Source organism: Rhinolophus sinicus, linkage group LG02, assembly GCF_036562045.2.
Source record: "Rhinolophus sinicus isolate RSC01 linkage group LG02, ASM3656204v1, whole genome shotgun sequence".
In the NCBI taxonomy this organism is placed as follows: Eukaryota; Metazoa; Chordata; class Mammalia; order Chiroptera; family Rhinolophidae; genus Rhinolophus; species Rhinolophus sinicus.
Window position 1 is genome coordinate 138,850,245 of NC_133752.1, and position 24,056 is coordinate 138,874,300.

The 24,056-nt window shown below is 38.8% G+C and overlaps 1 protein-coding gene across 1 annotated transcript in view; it reads right to left on the reverse strand.

Annotated features, from left to right (window-relative positions):
* Positions 1-1,080, reverse strand: part of MSRB3 (methionine sulfoxide reductase B3) — a 151,374-nt gene extending 150,294 nt beyond the window's left edge. The window contains exon 1 of the mRNA XM_019732461.2: positions 527-1,080. Within this exon, the coding sequence (XP_019588020.2) occupies positions 527-971 (445 nt within the window). The 5' untranslated portion in view covers positions 972-1,080. The remainder of the gene's footprint in view (positions 1-526) is intronic.
* Between the last annotated feature and the right edge of the window lie 22,976 nt (positions 1,081-24,056).

Consider the following 24,056-nt stretch of genomic DNA (forward strand, 5'->3'; position numbering starts at 1 on the left):
GCCCCTCCCGGATGCGCGATGGGAGGCGCTGGCCTGGCTGGCACGTTCCCACGCGCTGGGGCCCGTTATCTGAGCTGCCACCTCGGCGGGGCCGACCTGCGCGCAGCAGGGGGCTCCAGGGGTCCCCGCCGCGGGCCCCGCGCCTCCCGAGCAGGGGGCGGCGTCCCCTCCGCCTGCGGCCGGCTGCGCCGCCAGGCCCCTCCCGCGGGGGCCCGCGCCGGGCGAGAGCCTCCTGAGGGCTCAGGTTCGCTCCGGGGACGGGATAAGGTGTCAGCCAGGCAGCCAGACGCCTCCCGTCGGCGGGGGCGAAGCCAGCCCTGACCTTCTTCCAGCCGCCCCTCGCCGCCCGCGCGGGGCGCTACCGTTCCGCGCGCCCCTCCTCGGCTCGAGAAAGGGGGGGTCCCCGCAGGAGGCTGAAGGGGATGCAGCCGGCGCTCCGAGGGGAGCCGGGGTCGCGGTCCCACCTCGACTTGGCGCGGTCGGGGCGGGAGGGGTGCGGGGTGCCGGGGAGGGCGCCCAAACTTACCCGACTGCGCGGCTCCTCGCGTCGCGGCCGCGGCCAGACAGACGCAGAGGCAGAGCGAGAGGGGGCGCGGGAGGGTCCGCCGCGGGCTCATGGAAGGGCCAGGGAGCCGCCGCCGCCGCCGCTGTCCGAGACTCCCTTCCTCCCTCCGCGGCTCTGGGCGACGGACGGGGCGGCGGGAGGCATGACGGGAAATTCCTGGGCACGGGCAGCCGAGTCCAAATATGAGCATAGGAGCCGAGCGAGGGAGGACGGCGGAGCGCGCCCGCCGCGGATGGGGCCCGCTGCCCGGCCTCGGCGGCCGCCAACTCCCGCCCCCCCCCCACCCCAATCCTCCTCCTTCGTAGTCGCCCCGAGGCCGCCGACCGCCAGCCGCGACCCGGAGATGGAAGCCCTCTGCCAGGGTCATGGCTTTCCCATGTTGGGGCCCAAGAGCAGAGCCAAGCATCCTCCCCACAAGTCCCACCTGAGACCCCTCAAGAGGAGGGGAAAGCGGAGCCACCGCTAGGAGACCGGACAGCGAGCCAGGGACCCGTAGGAAGACGTTTAAGGGGTTGGAGGAGACTCTTGCGCTGCCCCTAATCAGTTGTGAGCTTTGCTCGTGAGGAAATAAAAAGATCTGACAAATAACTTCCCTAAGTGTGGGAGGGTGAGGCTGGAGCACCACTGCCAGTTATGCGCACACTAATGTGCGCCGTCCTACACACAATAAGCAGGCACTATAATACAGAAAACCACCTTCCTGCATTCCAGGTGAGTGGGGCCTCTGCACCTGGTGTGGGGTGGGGGCGAGGGGGGGCGGTGTTCTTAGCCAAAATTACAAAGGGGCTCTTCCCAAACTTACATTTGAACACCATACATGGAATTGAAGCAGGCTGAGTGACAAGTTTCTCTCACTGCCGAAATGCGGATGTTCCGCCCTGTCATTCCACCTTCAACCTCTCTTCATCTCCCTTACACTAGTTTTGTATTTACTGTCGATTGTCTGAAGAGCAACGTTGAAATTTAATCAAAAGGTGCTACGTCTGATAATCATAATGTCAGTCCCAGATGTGTAATTATAGGCCTAAGCCAGTAGTTTCCTGACTTTTCTTTGGCACTGATAACTCTTCCAGGAATCAAGTCCAAATGACCCTGAGCTTTTCAAGACAACATAATTATGTCTTAATTACTGTAATTTATTTTTTTTTTTACTCACACTAATGGGACAGGCCCTGGGGACGTAGGATGTTATGTGATTACTTATGAATGTTTTAAGATGCTATAGAAGTGATTTATTGATGCAAAATACTTAAGGGGTAAATGTCAAACAGATTTAGAATGTGGATTATTCTAACATGAACTAAAGTATGGTAATTTGTACATCACACTATTTGTTTGAAAATGCTATATATATTTGAAAATCAGAAACTTTATTTCAAAACAAATTCACTTCTGGCAAAGTATTAAGGCCCATATGCCAAAAACCAGTCCATTTACAAGTGGCTCCCCTTAAATCATCTGGTACTGAGAAACACCACATCCTTGGCAAGTGGGCAGATTTCACCCTTAATGTACTAGCAGTGATAACGGGACTAAGCACAGATGGCCTAAGTAAACTAATGGTAAATAAACTGTAATACAGTAAACAAGGGATTTAAAAGACACAGAGCATTATTATTCAATTTAGGTACCTAGAAGCTGGGTGGTTGGAAGGGAATATATAGGAAACTGAGCATTACCTCTCTCTTTTTTTTTTTTTGTATATTTAACCATGTATTATATAAGCAGCTGTTTTTCTTACTTCTCCCACAACACCTAGCATAGTTCTTTTCCCATAGTCTAAATATTTATTCAAAAACAAAAGTAAAAGGAGCCCAGTCATTTGTAGATTGACATATAGGACCTCCCTAAGTGTAGAGAGAGCGTGTTTCAAAGGTTTGTAATAATTATGGCTCTATCTAAAATATTTCAGTTGAACATAAGTACAAAATGTAAAATTATAAAGGATGCAATATCATTACAACCTAAGTCATGTTAATACAAGTGGACAGTTAATTAATTTCTCAGCTCTGCTGACTTGACAGCAGTACCAGGAGCTGTTCGAAAGGCTTGAATAAGTATATTAAATGGGAGAAAAGAGCTGAAGTTACTGGGTGCATAGTATGCGCCAGGCACTCTGCTAGATGTCTTACACATGGTATTTCATTTAATCTTCACAAACATCTCTGAGTTTATTTCTTATGCCTATTTTACAGCTAAGAAGACTGAGACATAGATAAGTAAATTATGCTACCAGGAAGGGGTGAAGTAGTGTTGGAATTCAAACCTCATTCCAAAGTCCATATATACTCTTTGTACCCATTCTAATCTGTCCCATTTTTGTCTACAATTAAAATTAAAACGTAGCATTCAAAAACTATTCATTGGGCTCTTGTGGTTTTAAGTAACTGGTGTGCACTCAGGTTACCTCAAGTAATAGGGGAAAAGAATACACGTGGAAGCAAGACCAGAGGCTTAACCGGCTTGTCAAGCCATCCTTTGTGGACCTAGGGGGTAGGGAACTGTGCTTTGAGAGGTACCAGGAATAGGAAAGGGACTGCCCTCTGACCACATTCCTCGGAGTTTTGTAATTTAACCACTGATAGTTAAATCATATATTTCACAATGTTTTCCCTCATGTCTTTTTTCTTATAATCTTAATAACAATCACGTTAACATATTACCTTAAACGTTGTTTGTTTTCAAGACAAAGGACCCAGAGGAGGTAACTGCTTCCCCTCCTTCCTATATACCATCCCTCCCCCACCCCGGTGGTGTGCCAGTAAGTGTTTAACAACTAGATGTGGAGGAGGGAGACCTGAAGTGCAACCAAAAATGATTATTATGATGTCAATACTCCTACCAATACTCCTGAGTCTCTGAAGGCAGAGCTGGGACGCGATGCGTACAACCAGCTCTCAGGCCTGTGAGACCTGCCTCAGCGCACCACTGCCCCAACTCCTCATGAAATGTCTCAGAACACAGCAATGTTCTGAGAACACAAATGTCTCAGAATACAGGTTGCGTAACCACAGCCCTTCCACTTCTGCTCCCACTACACCTGCCATTTCTCCTCCGTAGCCTGAAAGCAGGGAATCTGATTCTATCACCATTGACCTTCGGGAAGTTCTTGTATCTCATAAGCCCCTGAGCATTGAGATTGGCTACCTCTGAGCCAGGTGTCCTGTTCTACTTCTTCAACTGTGTCTAAGGTAGAAGACTCAACATGTTACACAGCATAATCACCTATGCTAAAGAAACAGGCTGTGTTTCTACCTTTTTAAGGGGTGGCAGTTGGGGCAGCCTCTTTCATAGGAATCCATCAACATGACAGGCATTCAAGCTGTAATCTCTCCAACATACTGGTCTCAGCTACGACACAAAGTTTTGGGGCAGCCCCCACTCCACATCCCCCAAGGAATATCGTGGATAGATACCAACAACTGCAAACAGGAAAATGGACATCTTAGGAGTAGATACTATTCAAACGCCTCCATTCGTGGCGAGAAACCCTAAGGTAGTGCTTACATTCAATGAATATTTATCAAGTGCCTTTGTTCTAAACCAATAATGATCAATTGGAGAGTAAGGGAATTACCTCTTAGGAGGATGTAACAGACTCTCCAGAAGAAAGTTTTTCAAACTATACTCAATCCAAACTCCCAAAATTCTGCTTTCCTACCCTGGGAAGTAGAATGTTGTCACTCTCACCCCTGCGAAGAACACTGTTTTATACAGATGGAAGCGTGCACCATGCCTCAATGTGCTGGAGTGGGAACAGAGCTGGAGAGAACTATACTCTCAGCAACATGAGGGAAACAAACTCAATGTTGACTAGCTAAGGGAGACACCTGACATTTTCTCTCAGACTCTGAAAAAGGATTTCCATTTCCATGACACCCTTCCAGCTCCCAGCCACCAAACAAGGACTCTACCAGTACATCAGGTGGGATTCCTAAGAGGGAAGACTGAAATAAAGTGAGTATTTTCCTTCTTTTCATGATAAGATGGCTTGCCTGCATCTCAAATGGCATGTTTTTATTTTACACCATTGAAGTCATTCCTTTTGTTGATTAATTCTGGAGAGAGATGAAGTATGTAGTCCCATAATTGAGGTGCTGCTGATTCTACCAACTTCAGCTGTGGATATGCTACAGTAATAAATACTCATGTTTAACAAGATTTTCAATAGTGTAAAGAATTAAGAAATCCTCTCTAGACTAGCAAAACTGCCTGACTTTTGGCAAGACTGTATCATACACAGTGGTATACGCAAAATCAACTACATACACACACGGAATATAAAAGAGGAGGAAAAGGAGTGAGAATGAACTTTTGAAGCGGTACAGGAAGCTTCTGATGAGGGACTTCTACTCTTGCACTCAGGCTTTATCCCTAAGTGCTTCTTACAGGACTTACAAAATGGTGCCTCCTTACAGGAGTTTCCCTAGTTGCACCTCTGCCGAATTTTCACCCTGCAAGTTGCTCTTACAGTCCAATCTCAAAGTAAGATGGAGCTCCACTCAGTGGTCAGGGACTCGGGCTTTGGCGTCAGACAGATCTAGATTTTAGCGGGTGGCACATGGGGCAAGTTACTTACCTACCCTAAGCCTTGGTAGACTTTCTTCTCTGTAAAATGGAAAAATAAAGGGACCTACCACTTATGAGGCTTAGCACAAAATGGGAAATCCTTCATAAATATCAATAGAGTACTAACATTAACTTTTATCACTGCTTACCAACTTTCAATCATCACAGAGTCACTTTCCCTTTAAGCCTTATCTGATATGGTTTCCTTGGTCTGAAATGACTCATAGTTTCTCTTCACAACTCGGAGTCCTACATTTGTATTCATAATCACTTCTTACAGAAGTCTGTTCAGATTTAGTAATCTGTTCAACACATATTTTCTTCACATTTACTTTTTATATTTATACCCGAGGTTACTATGTTTTCAAATACGTATTCAAGTTTTAACTTCCTCAAAGTAATCACTTAGGAGGATACACAATATGTGAATGATTAACCAAACCATTTGTGAAGACCACTTTTAAAATTGCTGTCAAAATATATAATGCAATTTAAAACATATCTTCCACACAAGAAAATCACCTTTGGACTCATTCATTCATTCATTCATTCACTCAACAAATATTTACAGAATGCTTACTATGTGCTGGATAGACAATAAATAAACCAATAAAATATTTAGTATGTGAGAGTAATAACCGCTAATAAAAGAAATAAGGCAGAGAAGGTTGTTAAAAGTGTTGAGGAAGTAACATTAAAGACAAGAAAGAAGGAAGAAAGCCATGCTGGTTTCTGGGAGAGGAGGAACAGCAAGATAAAGGCCACGCCCAAGGCAGAAGCAGGCCTGCCCTGCAGGAGGACCACGCAGGAGGCTGGAAAGGGGAGAAGAGGGTGAAAAGTATCCGTGGGGGGAGCATTGGAAGATGTGACCCAAGATACAATCATGTAGCATCACACAGGTCATTGTAAGGACTTTGGCTTTTATTGTGAGATGGGAAGCAATGATAGGGATTTAAGCAGAAGACCGACATGATCTGACTTACATTTTAACAGAATAACTGTGGCTGTTCTGTCAAGGAGGGCAGAGACAGAAAAGGAGACCAGGTAGAAAGTTCTCGAAGAAACCGAGGTGAAAGATAATGGTGATTTGACATAGGGGGGAATTAGTGAAGGTAGTGAAAAGGGATCAAATTGTATCTGTCCACAGGATTTGCTGACAGATCAAATGTAGGGTGTCAGAAAAAGGAAAATTAAGAATACCCCTATGTTTTTTTACTTCCTTTTGCCTGAGCATTACAGAATTGCCATTTCCTGATAGGGATGACTTAGAAGCAGGTGGTGGGGTAGTAATATTAGCAGCTCAGTTTGGGACACGTTAAGTTTGAAACGGCTTTTAGACACACAAGGTAGTGTTCATCTGGACCATTAAATATCAAAGTACGGGGGGTATCTGGGCTGCCGAGAGCATAGAGATGTTTAAATCGTGAGAAATCCATGGATTGATTAAAAAGGGGGGGCAGCAAGGGACATTAAGAAGGCAAGGCTACAGAGGTAGGAGGAAAATTAGAGAAGGGTGGAGCTTGGGAAGCAACCGGAGCTTTTGCTGTTTTGTTTTGTTTGAGAATGCATTTGATTTATGGACAAAGACAAAAACACAGAATAGTTGAATAACTGAAGTAAATTATATCCTTTTTATGCTTTTAAGGGAGTAAACATAAAATAGTAAAAATGATTTTTTGTGACTTAAAAATCGACTCTGAAACCTACCCTTAAAAATAGTCAAATATCTGAGGAACGGCAGCACTGGAATACGGTTAGAGCTACTACTACTGTGACTGCACTGAAAAGCCATCCCTATGGGTCAGATGGCCAAACACCCAATATTTGTGGTGTATAAAGGATAGCTGAATGCCAAGATCCACCAGATGTCCTGGGAATAAGGACATCTCTTCAGAGATGGAAAGGAACCTTTGTGAGGCTCAAACAGATCCAAAGCAGTTTTAAAACTGTTATTTGAAGCATTGTACAAATGTTGATTTTTATGTATTTTTTAAAGCTGGCTGTCATAAAAGTGGAGAGAAAATTAAATTTGCAGCTGGCAGGCTTCTGTTCAAACTCCAGCTATGCCATACGACAGTTGTGTATGATTTTGCAATTCCCATCTCTTGTTACCTTATCTTTGAAATGAAAGTAATAATACCTGTCTTGCCTGTTCTGCAAAATGTTGGTGGAACTTGAACACTTTAACGAGGGGACTTTCGAACTAGTGATGTCTAAAGCAAAAGCTATGATTGAAGTGAGGGGCATTTTTCTAAACTCACCCACTTTTGTTTCTTTGTATAAGCCACAGTTCTTTACATATCTCCTTGAGATTCTGATTTTTAAAAAAAGTTCCTCCAAGGAAAATGCATATACACAAAAATTTGGTATACAGTTGCACACTGATTGAAAGCCACTTTGGAAAGCAATAGAAGCCATCATATTTTCTTGTGTGAAGAGAAACTTGAGGAAAACAGCATTTTTTTAAAAATTCAGTGTGTAGAAGACTGTCAGGTAGATCAGAAAAGAAGAGCTGTGTTGAGAAGGACCCCCACGCAGGAGCAGATACCCAGGCTCGAGGTAATGAGAACCTACAGTCTAAGATGGTAGCCGGGAGACTAAAGATGAGCAAGATGTGGTGGGAACAGAGTTGCCTCAATAAACTTGACTTCTAAATAAACACCAAATCATGTTTTAATATATCCTAAATACTGCATGGGGCATACTTAATACTAAAATATTATTCATGGTTTCTCTAAAATGCCAGTTTAACTGGGCACCCTATATTTTTATTTGCTAAATCTGGCAACCCTAGAGAAACTGGTGAACTTATTCCTACCCTCATCCCCACATTTCTCTGAGGCAGATTCTGAAACGAGCAAACAAAAATGTGTGTGATGTGACCACTGTGAAATGGAAAGTCATTAAGAGTTAGGCGAGTTCTTTTGTGTATCCTAAGGGGATCAATCTAGATGTCAAACAGTTCTTTACAGACCTATTTTCCAGCCAGCACATGAGGCTTACTAGTATGGTGGCTGTATTCTATTCTCAATACATGGGTTTTGTACTATCCAGTACAAGCTACATGGATGTGTGTGCACACACCTGTGTGCTTAATGCAGGGGTTAATCAGCAAAGGAACCACCGGCTCCCAGTGGCCCTGGAGAGAATATTGAATAAGAAAGATGAATTGGAGGACCCACAGTCAGCTCACCCACCATCCCCCACCTACACATACATGCACACACACCTGCGAGGCTGGGCAAGGAGGCTTCTTCCCTAGGAAGCCCGCGCCTGTGGCCTTACTTGATCGGACAGTGTATGGTGTGGGTGAGAAGAAGAAAGGCTCGGATAATGAGGTCCCTTTCTGTGGAGGAGTAGGGGAGTGGAAAGATTCAAAGAAGGAAATCCATTTGAGGTGGTGACACAAACTTGAAGGCAGGACAGGTGAAAATCCAAAATAGAGTTGCAGAATTTTAACCCTTCTCTCTCCTACTTTGTAATTCTGCTCTGCAATTCCCTTCACCAGGCCCTGCTGTTTCATTTTGTGGAGGCTGAAAAGCCAAGACAGTGAGGAGAGAAGGGTCTGGTTTCAGCCCGCTCGTCTCGTAGGTACAGGCGCAGACCAGGATTCACAGTTGATGATCAACAGTACCCAGAACAATCCACAGGAAGCTGGAGGCCACAAAATGCCCTCAGCCCTCATGCCTGGGGAGCATTTTGGAGAAGACAAGTAAGTGGAGGAGAAGGCAGGCTGTCATGCCTGGCCTGTGGCTTACTGAAGGCTTCCCTGGGGCAAAAGTGAGCATTGCAGATTTTTGAGTAGTAGAGATATGGAGCAAGACTTGGCAGGACGTGGATACTGATTCCTCAGTAAAGTACTTTGAAAAGGAGGCTAGATTCTTCTTTTGCGACTCCCCACAGTGTTATGAGTGCTTAATGCTGTTTACTGACCCTTTAAACTGAGGGGTGGTAGAGGGTGGGGCTGAAGGGGGAAGGAAAGAGATGGTTAAGGAAGAATTTATGTATGTTCAACTGTCATAGAGAAAGTAAACAGACCAAATAAAACTAATCTTTCCCCAGTGGTATAAAATGAAATAAAAATCAAATGGTTCCTTCCAAAAGCCATTACATTCTGCTCCCAGGGGTAAAAGACAGTAACAACTGGAATTACAAGTAACATTGGCTCACGTTAATGAAAATACGTAACTGTATCACCACCAACGCTCTGAAAACTCAAGGATATTTAGTGGAAAGAAACCCTAAAGAGACATTTACTATACGGTTTGAATTAAAAGCAAAGCATTAAAACGATAAAAACACCTTTGAGATGAATCAAATGATGTTGATCTAACTTCATGTGACTACACGTCAATAAGAAAAACACATTGGAAAATCTATACGTTAAATAAGCAAAGATGTTATAAACACAAATGAAATAGCTCTGTACTATTTCCAACTTTGCCAAATTCCTTTGGTCTGACAGCAGGACATATTATTTCCTGTTCCTGTACTCTGTGGGAAGTTAGCACACCCATTTCAATCTTTGTCACTTTTTTCCTGTATCAACATTCAGGAGAGGAATTATTTTGGTGCTGCCCTGATCATTTTCCCTAGGTCTGTATCTCAGATCCAGAAGCCATCTGGCAATGGGTCTCAAAATTAAATATCAGAATTACCTGGAGAGCTTGTTACTAGATCTTTCCCAGATACAGTGAGTCAGCAGGTCTGGTGAAGGATTCAGGAATCTGCTTTTCTAACAAGTACCTCAGATGATTCTAAGCCAGGTGGTGTACAGCTCGGTCTTTGCGAAACTCTGGTTTAGAGTAACCATGGTAGTTTTCATGTCTACTTTCCAATTGAGGGGGATACTTTTCGACCTTTCCTTTCTATAGTGCCTGTAACATGGGTGGAAAGGAAAAAACGTGAGAGTATATATGACACAGCTTTCATGACCTTCACAAAATATATATGCTTCCTCGTGATCCAAATAATCAGTCAACTCAAATAACTAGAATTTTCAGTTTTTCCCTGTAAGCGAGGTTCATTAAAAATGAAGCACTCCAAGATTGAGTTCTTCCTGAGTCATCAGTGATTAAATTAAGCTCCCCAGTTTTAGCACTGAATATTTTATTACAATCTTTGAAAAGTGGTTATTTTTGAATCAGGTTATAATTCTTAGGTAACTGAAATATTAAGACATATCTTTAAAAATTACTCCTGGTAAATAGGAACTTTCTGTAGATCTAATACTAGAATATGACATACCTTATTGTGTACATATTTTTTCCTGAACTTAATGAAAAGAGCATACTTCTCTAAACATTTCGATTACATGGGGCAATATTTATTCCATCAATCTCCATATATGATAAGGTTCTGTTTTATAACTAAGTAGTGTTTTAAGTATATTCAGCTGTCCTTGGGGAAAACCAAGAAAAGCAATTTTGGTTTTCCCATGTTATTTAAAGCAGAATGGAAAATGAAAATGGTCAATTTGTATATCATACTGCTTTTTGTTTAGATATGATACATTGTACTTTTTGAAAATGTGGTTTTATTTAAATGTGATATACTGAAATGTGATTTTTCTAAATGTGAAACAATGTATCACTGATAAAGGTGAATAACAGAATGAGTGGCCAATGGACAAGGCCAATGGTGCGTGTGAGAATAGGATTCATGTGACTGCTCCTAGTCTCTCATCCTCACTGCCTGCTTCTCAGCTTCTCTCGACTTCTGTCATCTTCCAGGATGTGTTAATACACCACACAACACAGCCTCCTTGTTACCTGCTATGTATCAAATGAAATTAATTTCTAAGTCTCCTACAGATAAAAGATTGGACCAGCCTATATGTCTAGAGTCACATTAAGGAACATTTTAATAACATAGGACTGATTATACACTATCATTTTCAAGATTTAGCACCTTCCATTGCTGAAGCACACAACTGGTTCATTCCAGTCAGGCTGACAACACTCTGATTGACACTCCCCTAGTCCCAATTATGGTAAGTCTCGAACACTGTCATAGATGGGATCTGTATCTCAATGGTACTCACACTGAGAAACAAATTTACATTTACATTTTCCGTTTTTTTTGAAGCAGAAGCACAGAGTATAAAAAGGAATTTTGGAGGGTGGCTGGTTGGCTCAGTTTGTTAGAGCACAGTGCTCATAACACCAACACCACCAGTTCGATTCCCACACGGGTCAGTGAGCTGCACCGTCCACAACTAGATTGAAAAAAACAATGACTTGACTTGGAGCTGATGGGTCCTGGAAAAACACACTGTTCCCAATAAAATTTTAAAATAAAATAAAAAAAGGAATTTGGGGAAACTGTTGGGAAAAAAATAACAATAAAATGAATACTTTGAGATGAAATACTAATTAGGTATACTGCTTCAAAGTCAAATAAAAAGGGAGAATATATTAGTTTCAAAAGAACAAAACTAATTAACGGGGAAGGACAACAACCACCACCAGTTTAAGAAATAAAGGAAGGTGTCAAATCTTCTAGGTGTTCAAAACTGCACCCAATAGCAATGTACCAGAGAATTCACCATTAATCTGTTTACTCTAGATCTTTGGTAAGTAGCTTTTATCAAATTTAGAAAGCTCCCTTCTACTCCTAGTTTGCTAAGAATTACTTTTTTATGAAAGGATCTATGGATGTTAAATTTTATCAGATGGTTTTACAGCATCTTTGTGAGATGATCATATTTATTTCCTTTATTTTGTTAATGTGACAAATTATATTGAATTTCTAATGTCAAACTAACCTTGCATTCTTGGAATAAATCCAACTTGGTCATGACATGTAATTCTTATATGTTGCAGGATTTGGTTTGCTGACCATTTTGGTTTGTTTGGGAGTTTTCCATCTTTGTTCAGTGAGGTTGGCCTATAAAATTTCCCTTTCTGTTTGGTTTCTGCATTGAGGTTATACTAATCAGGAGTGTACCCCTTTTCCTATTTGCTGGAATAAGGAATATGTCATTTAAAAAGGGAAGCACTGAAGACATTATAGATTCTCAAAGGTCTCTTTTACGTGTGAGCATTGTTAAGGGTGAATACAATGGAGAACAGCAAGGGATATAAACAATAAATCACATTATCAAGGCACTGGTCTCACAGACCCTGAATGAGAAATGGTAACAAGATATTATATGATATTTTACATTATTTCATTTAGTTCTCTCAGCTGCACAATTATTATTGTTTTAAAAACGAGGAAACAGTCCTAAACTACTTAAATAATTTGCCTAAGGTCACACAACCAGTATGCATCGGGGTTAAAATTTGAGCGTAGTTCTCACTTCAGAGACTGTGCTCTTAACCATTCCCCTTCTATTCTCCTCTTCTCCCTCCTCCGTCTCTGCAGGGATTTAGCGTTTCTGGAAGACCTTTAATACAACTGTTAACAGTAACAACTCACAAGTCAAAAGCCAAAATAAACAGCTCTTTCCCAAAGTGCTGAAATTATGAAAAGTCCAAAATGTCTGAGTTTCATTATCAAAGGCTGGGGTGATTCAAAATACACTAGCAGATAAAATCAAATTTTAAAAAATGGAGTAAAGACAATTATGGGAATCCTAATTAATATAAACATTTAAATCACGTAAGAAATGTTGATGGAGAAATTCTGTAAAAGACATATGTAATCCAACAGATTGGGCCACACTGCTAAACTCTGGAGTATTTCCCTCTGATCATATGTATATAACGTACTCCTTTCACTCTAGACACACAATTTTCACTTATAACAACCCTGATATAGAAATTCGTTTTAGAATCAAGTGTCTTTAAAAATCATTGTCAAAGTTACAAAAGAAAATAATTACTGTCTACCTGCATCACATCCATTTTTTGCCAGGGGATTGATGTTTGCTTATATCTAGGGGAACTACCCAGTGTGAACACTTTAAATTCTCCCTGCTTGAAGATTTTGGACTATGCTTGTGGCAGGCATTAAAACCACAGTCTGAATGAGGACCAGCTGGTTTCTTTGCTGTCCCCTTCCAGGGACAAGTCTAGTTCTCACTTACCCTGACTCTAAGGTTGTTCTAGTTTTATGTCGAGGTCTTCTATCATAATCCACATGTTGGATGTTATTTTTGTTGTTTTCCTTCTTAGTGCCAGAGAAAATGGTGCCTCTTCCAACTAACAGTATTTTAGATGAACAATATTTGAAATGATGTACATGCAATTAAAGCAGCCCATAGACAGTATTTTCCACACCTTAAGTATTCTTCAAAGACATTATTTTAACTATTGCCCATGATTCCATCACATGATAATCTATAATCCATTATTTATTTCCCTTTTTTGTAGATTTCAATTGCTTCTAATTTTTATCAGTTATAAAGCTGTAATGCACATCATTTTCATATATCTTCATGTCATCTCTGATAATTTCTTTAGAATAAATTCCTGAAAATTAAAACAAGGTCAAAGAGTAGGAAGATTAAAACACTTTTTAATGTATTGCCAAACTGACCTATAGAAATGCTCACCAATTTACACGACTACCAGTAAGAGGCCTAGTTTCCCTAAAAGTAAGTAAAATCTGTCAAACTTCATATGTAAAAAAATTGTCCTCAATTGTTTGCATTTATTTTTATGACTGAATGTTTCATATATTTGTTGGCCATTTGCAGCTGTTTGTGGAACACCTCCTGATGTCATGACTATTTTTCTACTGGGATGTTAGTCTTTTCATGTTAGCATAGTTTTTATTTGTAGATTATTGCATTATCTTTCCATTTCATTGTTTTTAGAATTTTTGGATGTGCTGATCATTTTCATTTTAATATAACCAAACATGTAGCATTTTTATGATTTGTTTCCATGCTTAACCCTGTGTCAAATATTTTCCTCTGATTTTTCTTTTGGTTATTTTATTACTATTTCTCAACTCTTTATTCCTCCTGGAATTTATCTGGGCATGTGTAGAGAATTATTAATGAGTAAAAATTGCAGCAGGCTGATACTAATGTAAACATCGTATTGATGATATAAAGTCTAATGTGAAAAATAGAACTGGAGTGAATTCAAAGTTAGAAAAAGTCTAAACTGCCCCCTCATTTTCCACTACAATCTACTATTCTCTTCCCTAAACCAAATGACTCTGTGTTCCCAGTATTACTCATGTTCTCATTGTTTCCAGCTAATTGCTTAGAGCAGTGCTCCCCAGCCTTTTTTCACTTTGTGGCACTAAAGAAAAGGATAACTACTGCGCAGAACACTGGTTAGATGGAGGAGGCTACTCAACATCCTGACAGAGGTCCTAAGGCCTTGGGCTCTGCTACTCCAGGTCCTGTTGTCACTGGAAAGAATGATATCTTGGTACATCTGTAACCCATTTGTGGCACACCAGTAGGGAAGTTCTGTTCCAGAATAGCTCTGCTACTTGTGTTCCTCTGGTAGGATCCCTTCTTCGCTGACGTTACTAGAGTTCTATCAATCAGATGTGGGTAGTAATGTAGAAAAGCCCAACTGTAACTATCAAATAAAAGGAGAGCCCTGAACAAAATAAGCATCAGGAAACCATCCTCCCTCCCCTTTTGTCCTGGAGCATGCTATGGTAAGGAGAGGAGACTGGACTTCAAGAAGGTAACTGAATGATTGTTATGTTGTTAGGACATAGGAAATTTTTGTGAAAGCTATCCTCAGTCAAGGTATGAGGAAATTCAGTGACTCCCACAGTGTGGAAGTATCTGCTCATTAAAATCTTCTAAGTTCCTACAAGCCAATGGGTCTGCTTCTTCTAAGGAGACAGCTGTAGGAGCCACAGGCCCTGGCACTAGTTACATTAACGCTTTAACTTTTTCTATTATTAAAACTTTTATTGAATGATCCACTTCCCCCTCATTTTTAAAGCCACCTTTAGCATACAATGAATTCTTATATACCAGAATGCCTTCATAATTCAAGTATATTCATTAACCATACAACCTGTTATGATGGTGATTCAGAACGTAAAATACTCTTATAGACCATAGTCAGTGCCTCCTCGAATACCTTCTCTGCTTCATAGCACCATCTATGTTGTCTGTGTTTGCCAGCATCCTGCAGATTGTCATTCAAAAATATACTGCAAGTGCAATGAAAATCCACTACAGAGTGCACTAGCAAATCCTGCAAAATATGTTGGATTTTATGAAGTTGATAAAGATGATGGAAAGCTATTCAAATCACAAGCACAGCCATGAAATGTGTGAGTCAATCCAGCTAGCAATTCAGGGAAAGTTGCGGAGGACAAGACACAAAAAGTGCATAAAGGAATGATTTGACTAGAGAGAGACCCTATTAAAAATGGATAGAGTTTGGCATATTTTTGTATACTGATTATGGAGAAGTGAAAATTATCACTTCATATTCCAAATAATTTTAAGAAAAAAATGTCAAAAATTTCTAAGAGCTAAAATATTTATAACTTTGTTACACAGAAAGTAAGTTTATTTTAACTTTAGCAAAAAATTTCAAGTTAAAGTTCTAATGCAACTATTTAATATGAAAAATTGGTCTCTGATTTAAGTGTATTTAAGTGACCTTCTGGTTTCAATTATGCTCAGATAAGTATTTGTTTCAAGGCATTTAATGTCTGCCTATATATTTGTGTAACAGTATTAACGCAGATTTAATTTGTTTTAATATCTGATAGGGCTAGTTTCTCCTTATTAACCATGTTTTAATGTAAAAAAATTAGTCTTTCTTATCCTTCCAGCTGATATCTTAGAAATCCATTTAAAATCCCTAGAAATCAATTTACATCTATTGGAACCTTTATTGGAATTGCATTAAACCTTCTTGCTAATTTAGGAAGAATCAGCCTATTTGCTATATTCAGTTTATCAAGGAAAAATGGTATAAGTCCCCATTTATTTGTTTTCCTCGATCTCTTTTAGGAAAGTTTCCTCATACAGTCTTACATATTTCCCGTTGTTTTATTCCCAGGTGATATCAGTGTATCTATCTGTTAAATCACCATCTAAAACAGAATATCCTTATGATGGAACAAGACATCCTGAATAAGTCTCCCATTATAAAATATCTTTCACACTGGATTAAACATGAAAAACATTTTTTAAGTGAATTATTGACCTGGCAATAAAGTAAGGGAAATCCTTAGGCCAAAACCAAAACAAAAGCAGAAAATCAATGACATAACTGAGTGTGGGAGCCAGTGGTGGCCCGAAGAGCATCTGCTGATCCCTGGTGACCCAGAGTTTTTAACAGCAGAATATACATTCTCCAGTTCACATGGAACATTCTTCAGCATAGACCATTTGCTAAGCCATAAAATAAGCTTCAGAAAGTTTAAGAGGACTGAAATCAAACAAAGGTTATCCATGGTAGCCAACCACATGGAATAAAATTATAAATCAGTAACAAAGCAATATAGGAAATTCACAAGTACGTGGAAACAAAATAACAAACCTCTAAATAAACAATGGGTTAAAAAGAAAAAAGAAATTAAAATACTTTGAGATGAAGAAAAATGAAGTAACAATATACCAAAACTTATGGGATACAGCTAACGCAGTGCTTAGAAGGAAATTTATAGCTGTAAATGCCCATATTAAAATATTTAAAAAAGAAAGATCTCAAATCAACAACCTAAACTTTGACTTGAAGACACTGGAAAAATAAGAGCAAAATAAACCCAAAGTAGAAGGAAGGAAATAATAGACTAGAGTGGAGATTAATGACACGGAGAAAAGAAAAACAATAGATAACATCAACAAAACCAAAAGTTGATTCTTTGAAAATATCAAACAAAAATGGCAAACTTGTAGCAAGAAAAAAAAGACTCAAACGATCAAATCAGTAATGAAAAGGGAGACATTACTATGAACATTACAGAAACAAAGAGGATTATAAGGGAATACTATGAACAACTATATACCAACAAATAAGATAACAGATGAAATGTAAAAATTACTAGAAGTACACAAACTACTGAAACTGACTCAAGAAGGAATAGGAAATCTGAACAGACTTATAACAAGTGAAAAAACTGATTTAGCAACCAAAAACTACCTATATGATCTACGCCTGATGACTTCAATGGTGAATTCTACCAAACATTGAAAAAATAATTAATACCAGTTCTTCACTGACTCTTCCAAAAAATGAGAGGGACCATTTCACATCTGATTCTGAGACCAGTATTACTATGATGCCAAAACTAGACAAAGACCTCTCAAAAAAAGAAAAACACACATCAAGTATCTCTTGTGAATACAAATGCAAAAATTCCTCAACATACTAGTGAACCAAATCCAGCAACATGTAAGAATTATACACTATGATTATGACTTATCTCAGGAATGCAAGGTTGGTTTAGCATTTGAAGATCAATCCCTATTATCAATAAAGGACAAAAATCACATGATCATCTAAATAGACACAGAAAAAGCATTGAACAAAATCTAACACTCCTTCATGATAAAAACAATCAACAAACTAGAAATAAAAGGAAACTTTCTCAACTTGATACAGCGAAAATACTTTTGAGATTAATGAAAATGAAGATACAATATAACCACAGCTATCACCAGACTGAATGCTTTCCCTCTAAGGTCAGGAACATGACAAGGGTATCTTTTCTTGCCATTTCTATTCAACAACGTACTGGAGGTTCTAGCCAGGGCAATTGGGGGGGGGGGAGGGGGAAGATATCTAGGAATAAGTAAAATTATCTCTATAAGCAGATGACATGATCTTAAATATAGGATATTCTAAGAAATAAAATACCTAGGAACAAATTTAACAAAAGAAATACAAAACTTATACTCTGGAAACTACAAAATATTGTTGAAAGACATTAAATAAATGGAATGACATCCCATTTTGATGTATTGAATACTTAATATTGTTAAGATGACAATATTCCCCATGTTACATGTTGATGCTTGTTGACTACAGATTGAACACAATCCCCATCAATACACACACACGCCGGGGGTGCCAAAAATATATATTCAAGTGGACACTTTGGTCAACGTTGGCTCAAGCAGCAGTTTGCCGTAATCAGAAGTGTCTGGACGCTGATGGTAATCACTTTGAACACCTCTTGTAATTGCAGAAGTCAAACGTGACTTTGTATTCATTTTTTGTTATTGGTAATATATTAAGTATTACAATTTTAAAAGTTTTCCTTTCTTAAAATATTTTGGCACCATTTGTACGTACCTTAAAATGGATGAACAACCTAAATGTAGCAGTAAAAATAATAAAACTCTTGAAAACAGGAATAAATCATCATGATCTTAGACTAAGCAATGGTTTCTTAGACACCAAAAACGCAAGCAACAAAAAATAGATATTAGACTTTATCGAATGCAAAGGTCTAGGCCCAGAGGAACAATATGCCCAGAGATAAAAAGTATGAAGGCCCTATAGTGTGACGTATATATGGAGAAATAGAAAGTAAACCAGAGTGGGTAGAGAAATGTAAATGAAAAAGGCATGATAGGAGTAATATTTGAAGAGATGGGCATAGACCAGTTCAGAGGGAGCCTTAAAAGCCACAACAAGAAATTTAGACTTTATTCTAAATGCAGTGGAAATTGTAGGGGAATTTTATCTTAGGGAGTGACATGTTTTTGAAGACTACTTTGATTCCTGAATGGAAAATCAATTGCAGCTGGGCAGTGAACAAGACCAGCTTAGGTTTTTGTAGCGATCCGGGCAAGACATAATGGGGGTGTCAAGAGAAAGGATAGATTAGAGAGAGCAAGAGTGGGAGGGAACGTGAGCAAAAGAACTTGATAATTGAATGTAGGAATTGAGGAAAAGAAAAATAAGTAACTTCTAGATTTTCAGCTTACACAACTGACGTATGTTATATAATTTGCTGAGAAAGGAAAGACTAGAGGAAGAATGAGTTTGGATACAAGGAGGCATGGAAATCAGTTTTGTTTTGGGTACATAAATTTGGAAAAACTTTAGGCATCCAAATGGATATATCGAGTAGCAAGCTGAATATATACAAGTCTGGACCTAGCGGAGGAGTCAAGGCTAGATATAGAAATTTGGGAGTCATTCATTAGGCCTGGGTCAGGTCACCTAGAGAAAACATCTAGACAGAGAACTGCACAGGAGCTCAGACTCCAATATCAAGAGACTGAGCAAAGGAGTGGCAGAGGAGACTGAAAAGAACGAACCAGTTAAGTAGGAGGAAAAATGAGATTGTGATGAGTAAAAGAGTAACTCTGATATTTAGTTACTTCCATGCAAGTTTAGTTACATGAGGTAGACAGTCAAAAACGTATTAAAGAAAAAAGACCAAAAAGGAAAAAAAAAAAGGTAAAAGAGGTGAGAAAAGGGAGGGAACAAACTGCAGACAATTTAGGAACAGTAAATCTTGTTTATAGTTTTAAAAGTATTTCAAGAGTATGAAAGCCAAAACTTGCAATCAGGAGATGCAAATTAATCTCACTAAAGGTAACTTTCTTCCTTTCTACCAAAGGTTCTCACACGCGAGTGCTCACCACGATCACCTGGAGCACTGGTTCAAACAGATTCCTAGGCACCAACTCCAAAGTTCCGGACTCAGTCCGTCTAGGGTGGAGCCCAACACTTTGCTTAGATAAACAAGTTCCCAGGTGATGCTGATGCTGATTTAGAACAATACTTTTTAAGTATCACTGACCTAGAGAAACTTGAATATGTACACTAGGAAACATGCTGAAGAAGGAATGTTCATAGCTACCTGATTTATAATAGTAAAAACCTGAAAACAATCTAAATGTCCACAGATAGCTGAATGAATAAATTGCAGTGTATTTTATAATACTATATAGTCATGGCAAAGAATGATGGCTCTATGCATCTAGATAGACGAATCTCAAAAACAATGTTGAGCAAAAATGTCACTGAAGTATACATACTATTTGATTCTATTCAATGAAAGGTCAGAAGCAGGAAGAAAACAATGTAGTATTTAGAGATTCATAACCATGTGGTAAAACTATAATGAAAAATAAAGAATTAACACAAGTCAGGATAGTGGTTATCTGGAAGTTGGGGAGGAGAGAGAAGCATCAGGCAAGAGGTGCTTCAAGGTCAAAGTATATCTTAAACGACGGTGTACTTCAAAATATACGTACCATGTTTCCTGGAAAATAAGACCTAGCCGGACCATCAGCTCTAATGCATCTTTTGGAGCAAAAATTAATATAAGACCCGGTCTCACTTTACTATAAGACTGGGTCTTAGATAATAAAAAAAACTGGTAACTGATTAGTATAGGAAAAATTTTAAGTATGCTTGGAAGAACTTGGGTATGTGAATCTACTTTTTCCCAACTGTAGATTTTATCAAATCTAAATATGTATCAACTATTTTCAACGAGAATGTAGCATTTGAATTGAGATAGGCTGTAAATAAGTGACCAACCACACAAGTTTTAGCACTGAAGGTCATACGGCACAGGGTCATCCTGGCTCTAAGTGTATTATGTATTCTAGATTTCAAAGCATGTAAAATAGCTCATTAATAAAACTTGTAATTACATGTTGAGATAATATTCTGGATATATAAGGTTAAAGAAAATGTATTAAAGTTAATTTCACCTGTTTTTTACTTTTTTTAATGTGGCCATCAGACAATTTTTAAATTACACATAACTGACATTATATTTCTATTGGATAGCAGGAGGGTCTAGTTAAGGCCCTAAACACTAACTTAAGTTTGGTTTTTATTCAGCAGGAAATAAGAGCCACTGAAATCTCAAAATGTACACATTATTAGCTTTTTTTTCTGTTAAAAGTATTGCAGCATTTGGAAATATAAAAATAAAACTACCTTTTAAAAGTTAAATTAACTCAACAAATCCAAGCAGAAATGAAGTCGCCAAGGAAAAAAAATGGTTTCCAGGCCTGTAAGACTTGACTAGTTTACAAAGGCTGTATAATACACAATTTCAAACAAGTTTTTAGTCTTGGGTATATGGCAAACCATTTATAAACAGTCCTATTTAAAGGCCAACTTTTTATCAATAATTTATTCCTTCTGTTGATAGTCACCGGCTTCTAGATCTACTCAACATCTTATTTTTCTACAAACCAGGACAATTTCTAATTAGTATCAGAAAATCATGGACAACTCTAGAACATTATTTAACAATTCTGTTTTTTTGAGAGGACAGATTCTCAGAGACAGTCCCCCCTTTCCCTTGCTACAATAGAAAAAGAAAAGTCAGAAGGATTATTCTGTTTAACTTCCGCAATTCTAGGAAGTCTTATCTAGCACTGACTGACTTGGACTCCTTACTCCAATAATTCATAATTTAGGAAATGAAACCACCATCTAACTGGTTGCCCAAGCCAGAAATGAAGTCGTCGTATTAACGTTCCACTTTAACTTCACCCCATTCAAAGACCTTTTCAAATTCCACCTTCTTAATTTCTTTCCTATTTTCCTTAATACTTCCCATTGCTAACCCCCACCTAAGGGCTACAAGCTAAATGTCAGAATTGGGATTAAATTTCTGTCTCCATAGGGACTCTGTCTGGGTCATCTAATTCACTTTTGCGGTTTTAACTCCCAAATTGTGTCCTTTAGCTCAGATTTTTCTCAAAATACCCCAAAATTAGAAAACCAATCACCTGCTAGAATGTTCAGCTGAATATTCCACAGGCATCCCAATCTCAAAATATTCAAAACTTCAATTTATCATCTTTCTTATCCAATTTGTTACTTATTGCCTATTCTCCAAATGCTGGGATTGTTAGTTCCCACAATAAAAAAATTGGACATCGATCTCTCTCAATACCTAATTACTCAAGTCCTTCCCATTTTGTTTTAGTCTTCAAATCCTTTCTCCATTTTCATCCCAGCAAATACTCACCTGAACTCCTTTGAACCACCAACATGGAAACTTCATGTGATCTATGAAAGCTTCAACAATCTGATGATTGCCCACCTTTCCTTTTTTATTATCTTGTACTCAGTAATTCAATCATAAGAAACTGCTTGTAGTTTACACATGCTCTAGGTTGTTTCTCATCAATCCATCTTTTTTCATGTGCTCTCTATGCCTCAATAGCCTTCTTTCCGACTTCAGGAGCCTATGCAGCTCTCCAACGTTCATCCATGAAAGAAAAACTAAACCTAAATACACGTTCTACTGGTTTTAAAAATTTAACTATCAACACAATGAGTCTCTCCCCTAGCAGAGGTTCCTAGGGGTAAAAATCTGACATTGGGATGCATTTCTAATCATGTAGTTTCTCCAGTAGGGCTTAACGGCAGTAGCTAGTCACACGTACTGAACCAAAATGAACATCCTGGACATTTGGTTTCTTTAAATCATACCTTCCAGTTTCTAATTATTTTCAGTTCTTAAGTACCTATTCTTCAGCATCCTTCCTAAAAGAGTGGTTGTCAAAATTCTGCTTGATTTAGCATCTGCTGTTGAGTCATCTGAAAGAAGTGACTTGCCGAGATAAGTCTAGGAAAAAGGGGCAAAGAAGCCACGTAGGTAACCTACAGTAAAGGGATGCTCCCAGGAGCAGGAAGTGCCAATGCAATGCCAGTCTTATTAAAGGAAATGTTCTGGGCACACGATACATCAAAACATTGTTCACCTGGAAATCACAGCTCATTATCCAAACAGTGAACACAACACAAAGAAAATATAACAAAGTCTAATATCAGGCTTCAATAGTCACATTTAGGAATCCATAGACCAATGAGTATGAAAATGGATTGCATAATAACTCAGGTTCTGTACATTAGTTTTTATGATCTCATCATAAGAAGCTCCCCTAAGAGCTCAAAGGAAAGGAGACTTATCATTAGTTTCTATGCTAATTAGTAAGAGTTTGAATTAAAATATGGTTCCGCGGTTACCTCATCTGCCCCGATGTCTTCTCCATCTCTAAGATGCATAGGTGCCTCTATTCTCCTAGAATTTCTTCTACTTCTTTGTGTTTTCCACACCATCTTTTAACTTACCCTCCTCTTCCTCTAGACTGTGTTCTTCCTCTAGACTGTGACCATCTTGAGTGGGCCGTGTCTTTTTCAAAATCCTTGCATTTCTAACACATAGTGTGCTAAGTCTACCAGTTGACCGACTAATCAAGTCTTCTTTGTACTTCATTAAACCACCAAAAAATCTAAACCAATGCTACTAAAAGTAGCTAGCCCATAAACTAATTGTTTATGATGAGATAAGGAGTTTCAGCCAGAATGTGTAAAAGAATGGCTTCCTTTTCTGAGAAAGTCTTGCTAGAAAAAAAGTCTACCTAAACGAAACAGTGCTGTAGTGATGCAATTGAAGTACATTCTTGCCCACTCTGATTCAAACACTTAAGAGTCAGACAAACATGTTTTCATAAAGAAAAGTAAGATGCTGAGGAATATTTAAAATTACCTTTAGGGTCTTTATCCACCTTTAGATACATATGTATTTACAGATCCTCCAAAAGATTTTAAATAAAGCACCTATTTTCACTGGTTAAAAAAAATAAAGACACAGGGCACTTAAAAAGTTTTTTTAAAAGCCAAGACGCATTTAAAAAAACCTAATAAATTTTTAATTTTTTTCCTTTTTGTAACAGGACAAGTAACAGATTACATCAAACTTCAGAACTTCTCAAATATCTAGTTATTATACATATTCCCATCTGTCTTGCAGGGAGGGATCTTGGTCGGCTTAACAGTTTCAGGTAAAATAAGCTGCATAATAGTATATATTACAATAATAAATGTACAATGTTTACATGAAATATGTTTTAGAAGCAAGATAAAGATGCAGCTGCATCAAAAGGTGACCTTTTAAAAATGCTACAACTATTTTTTACATTCACTCTTGCAACAGGTCACAAGATGGGGGTCACTAAGCTCAGATAAATCACTATGATGCACATAAAATACAGAAAGATTATTTTATATATTATATATATTTATATTTTCACACTTTA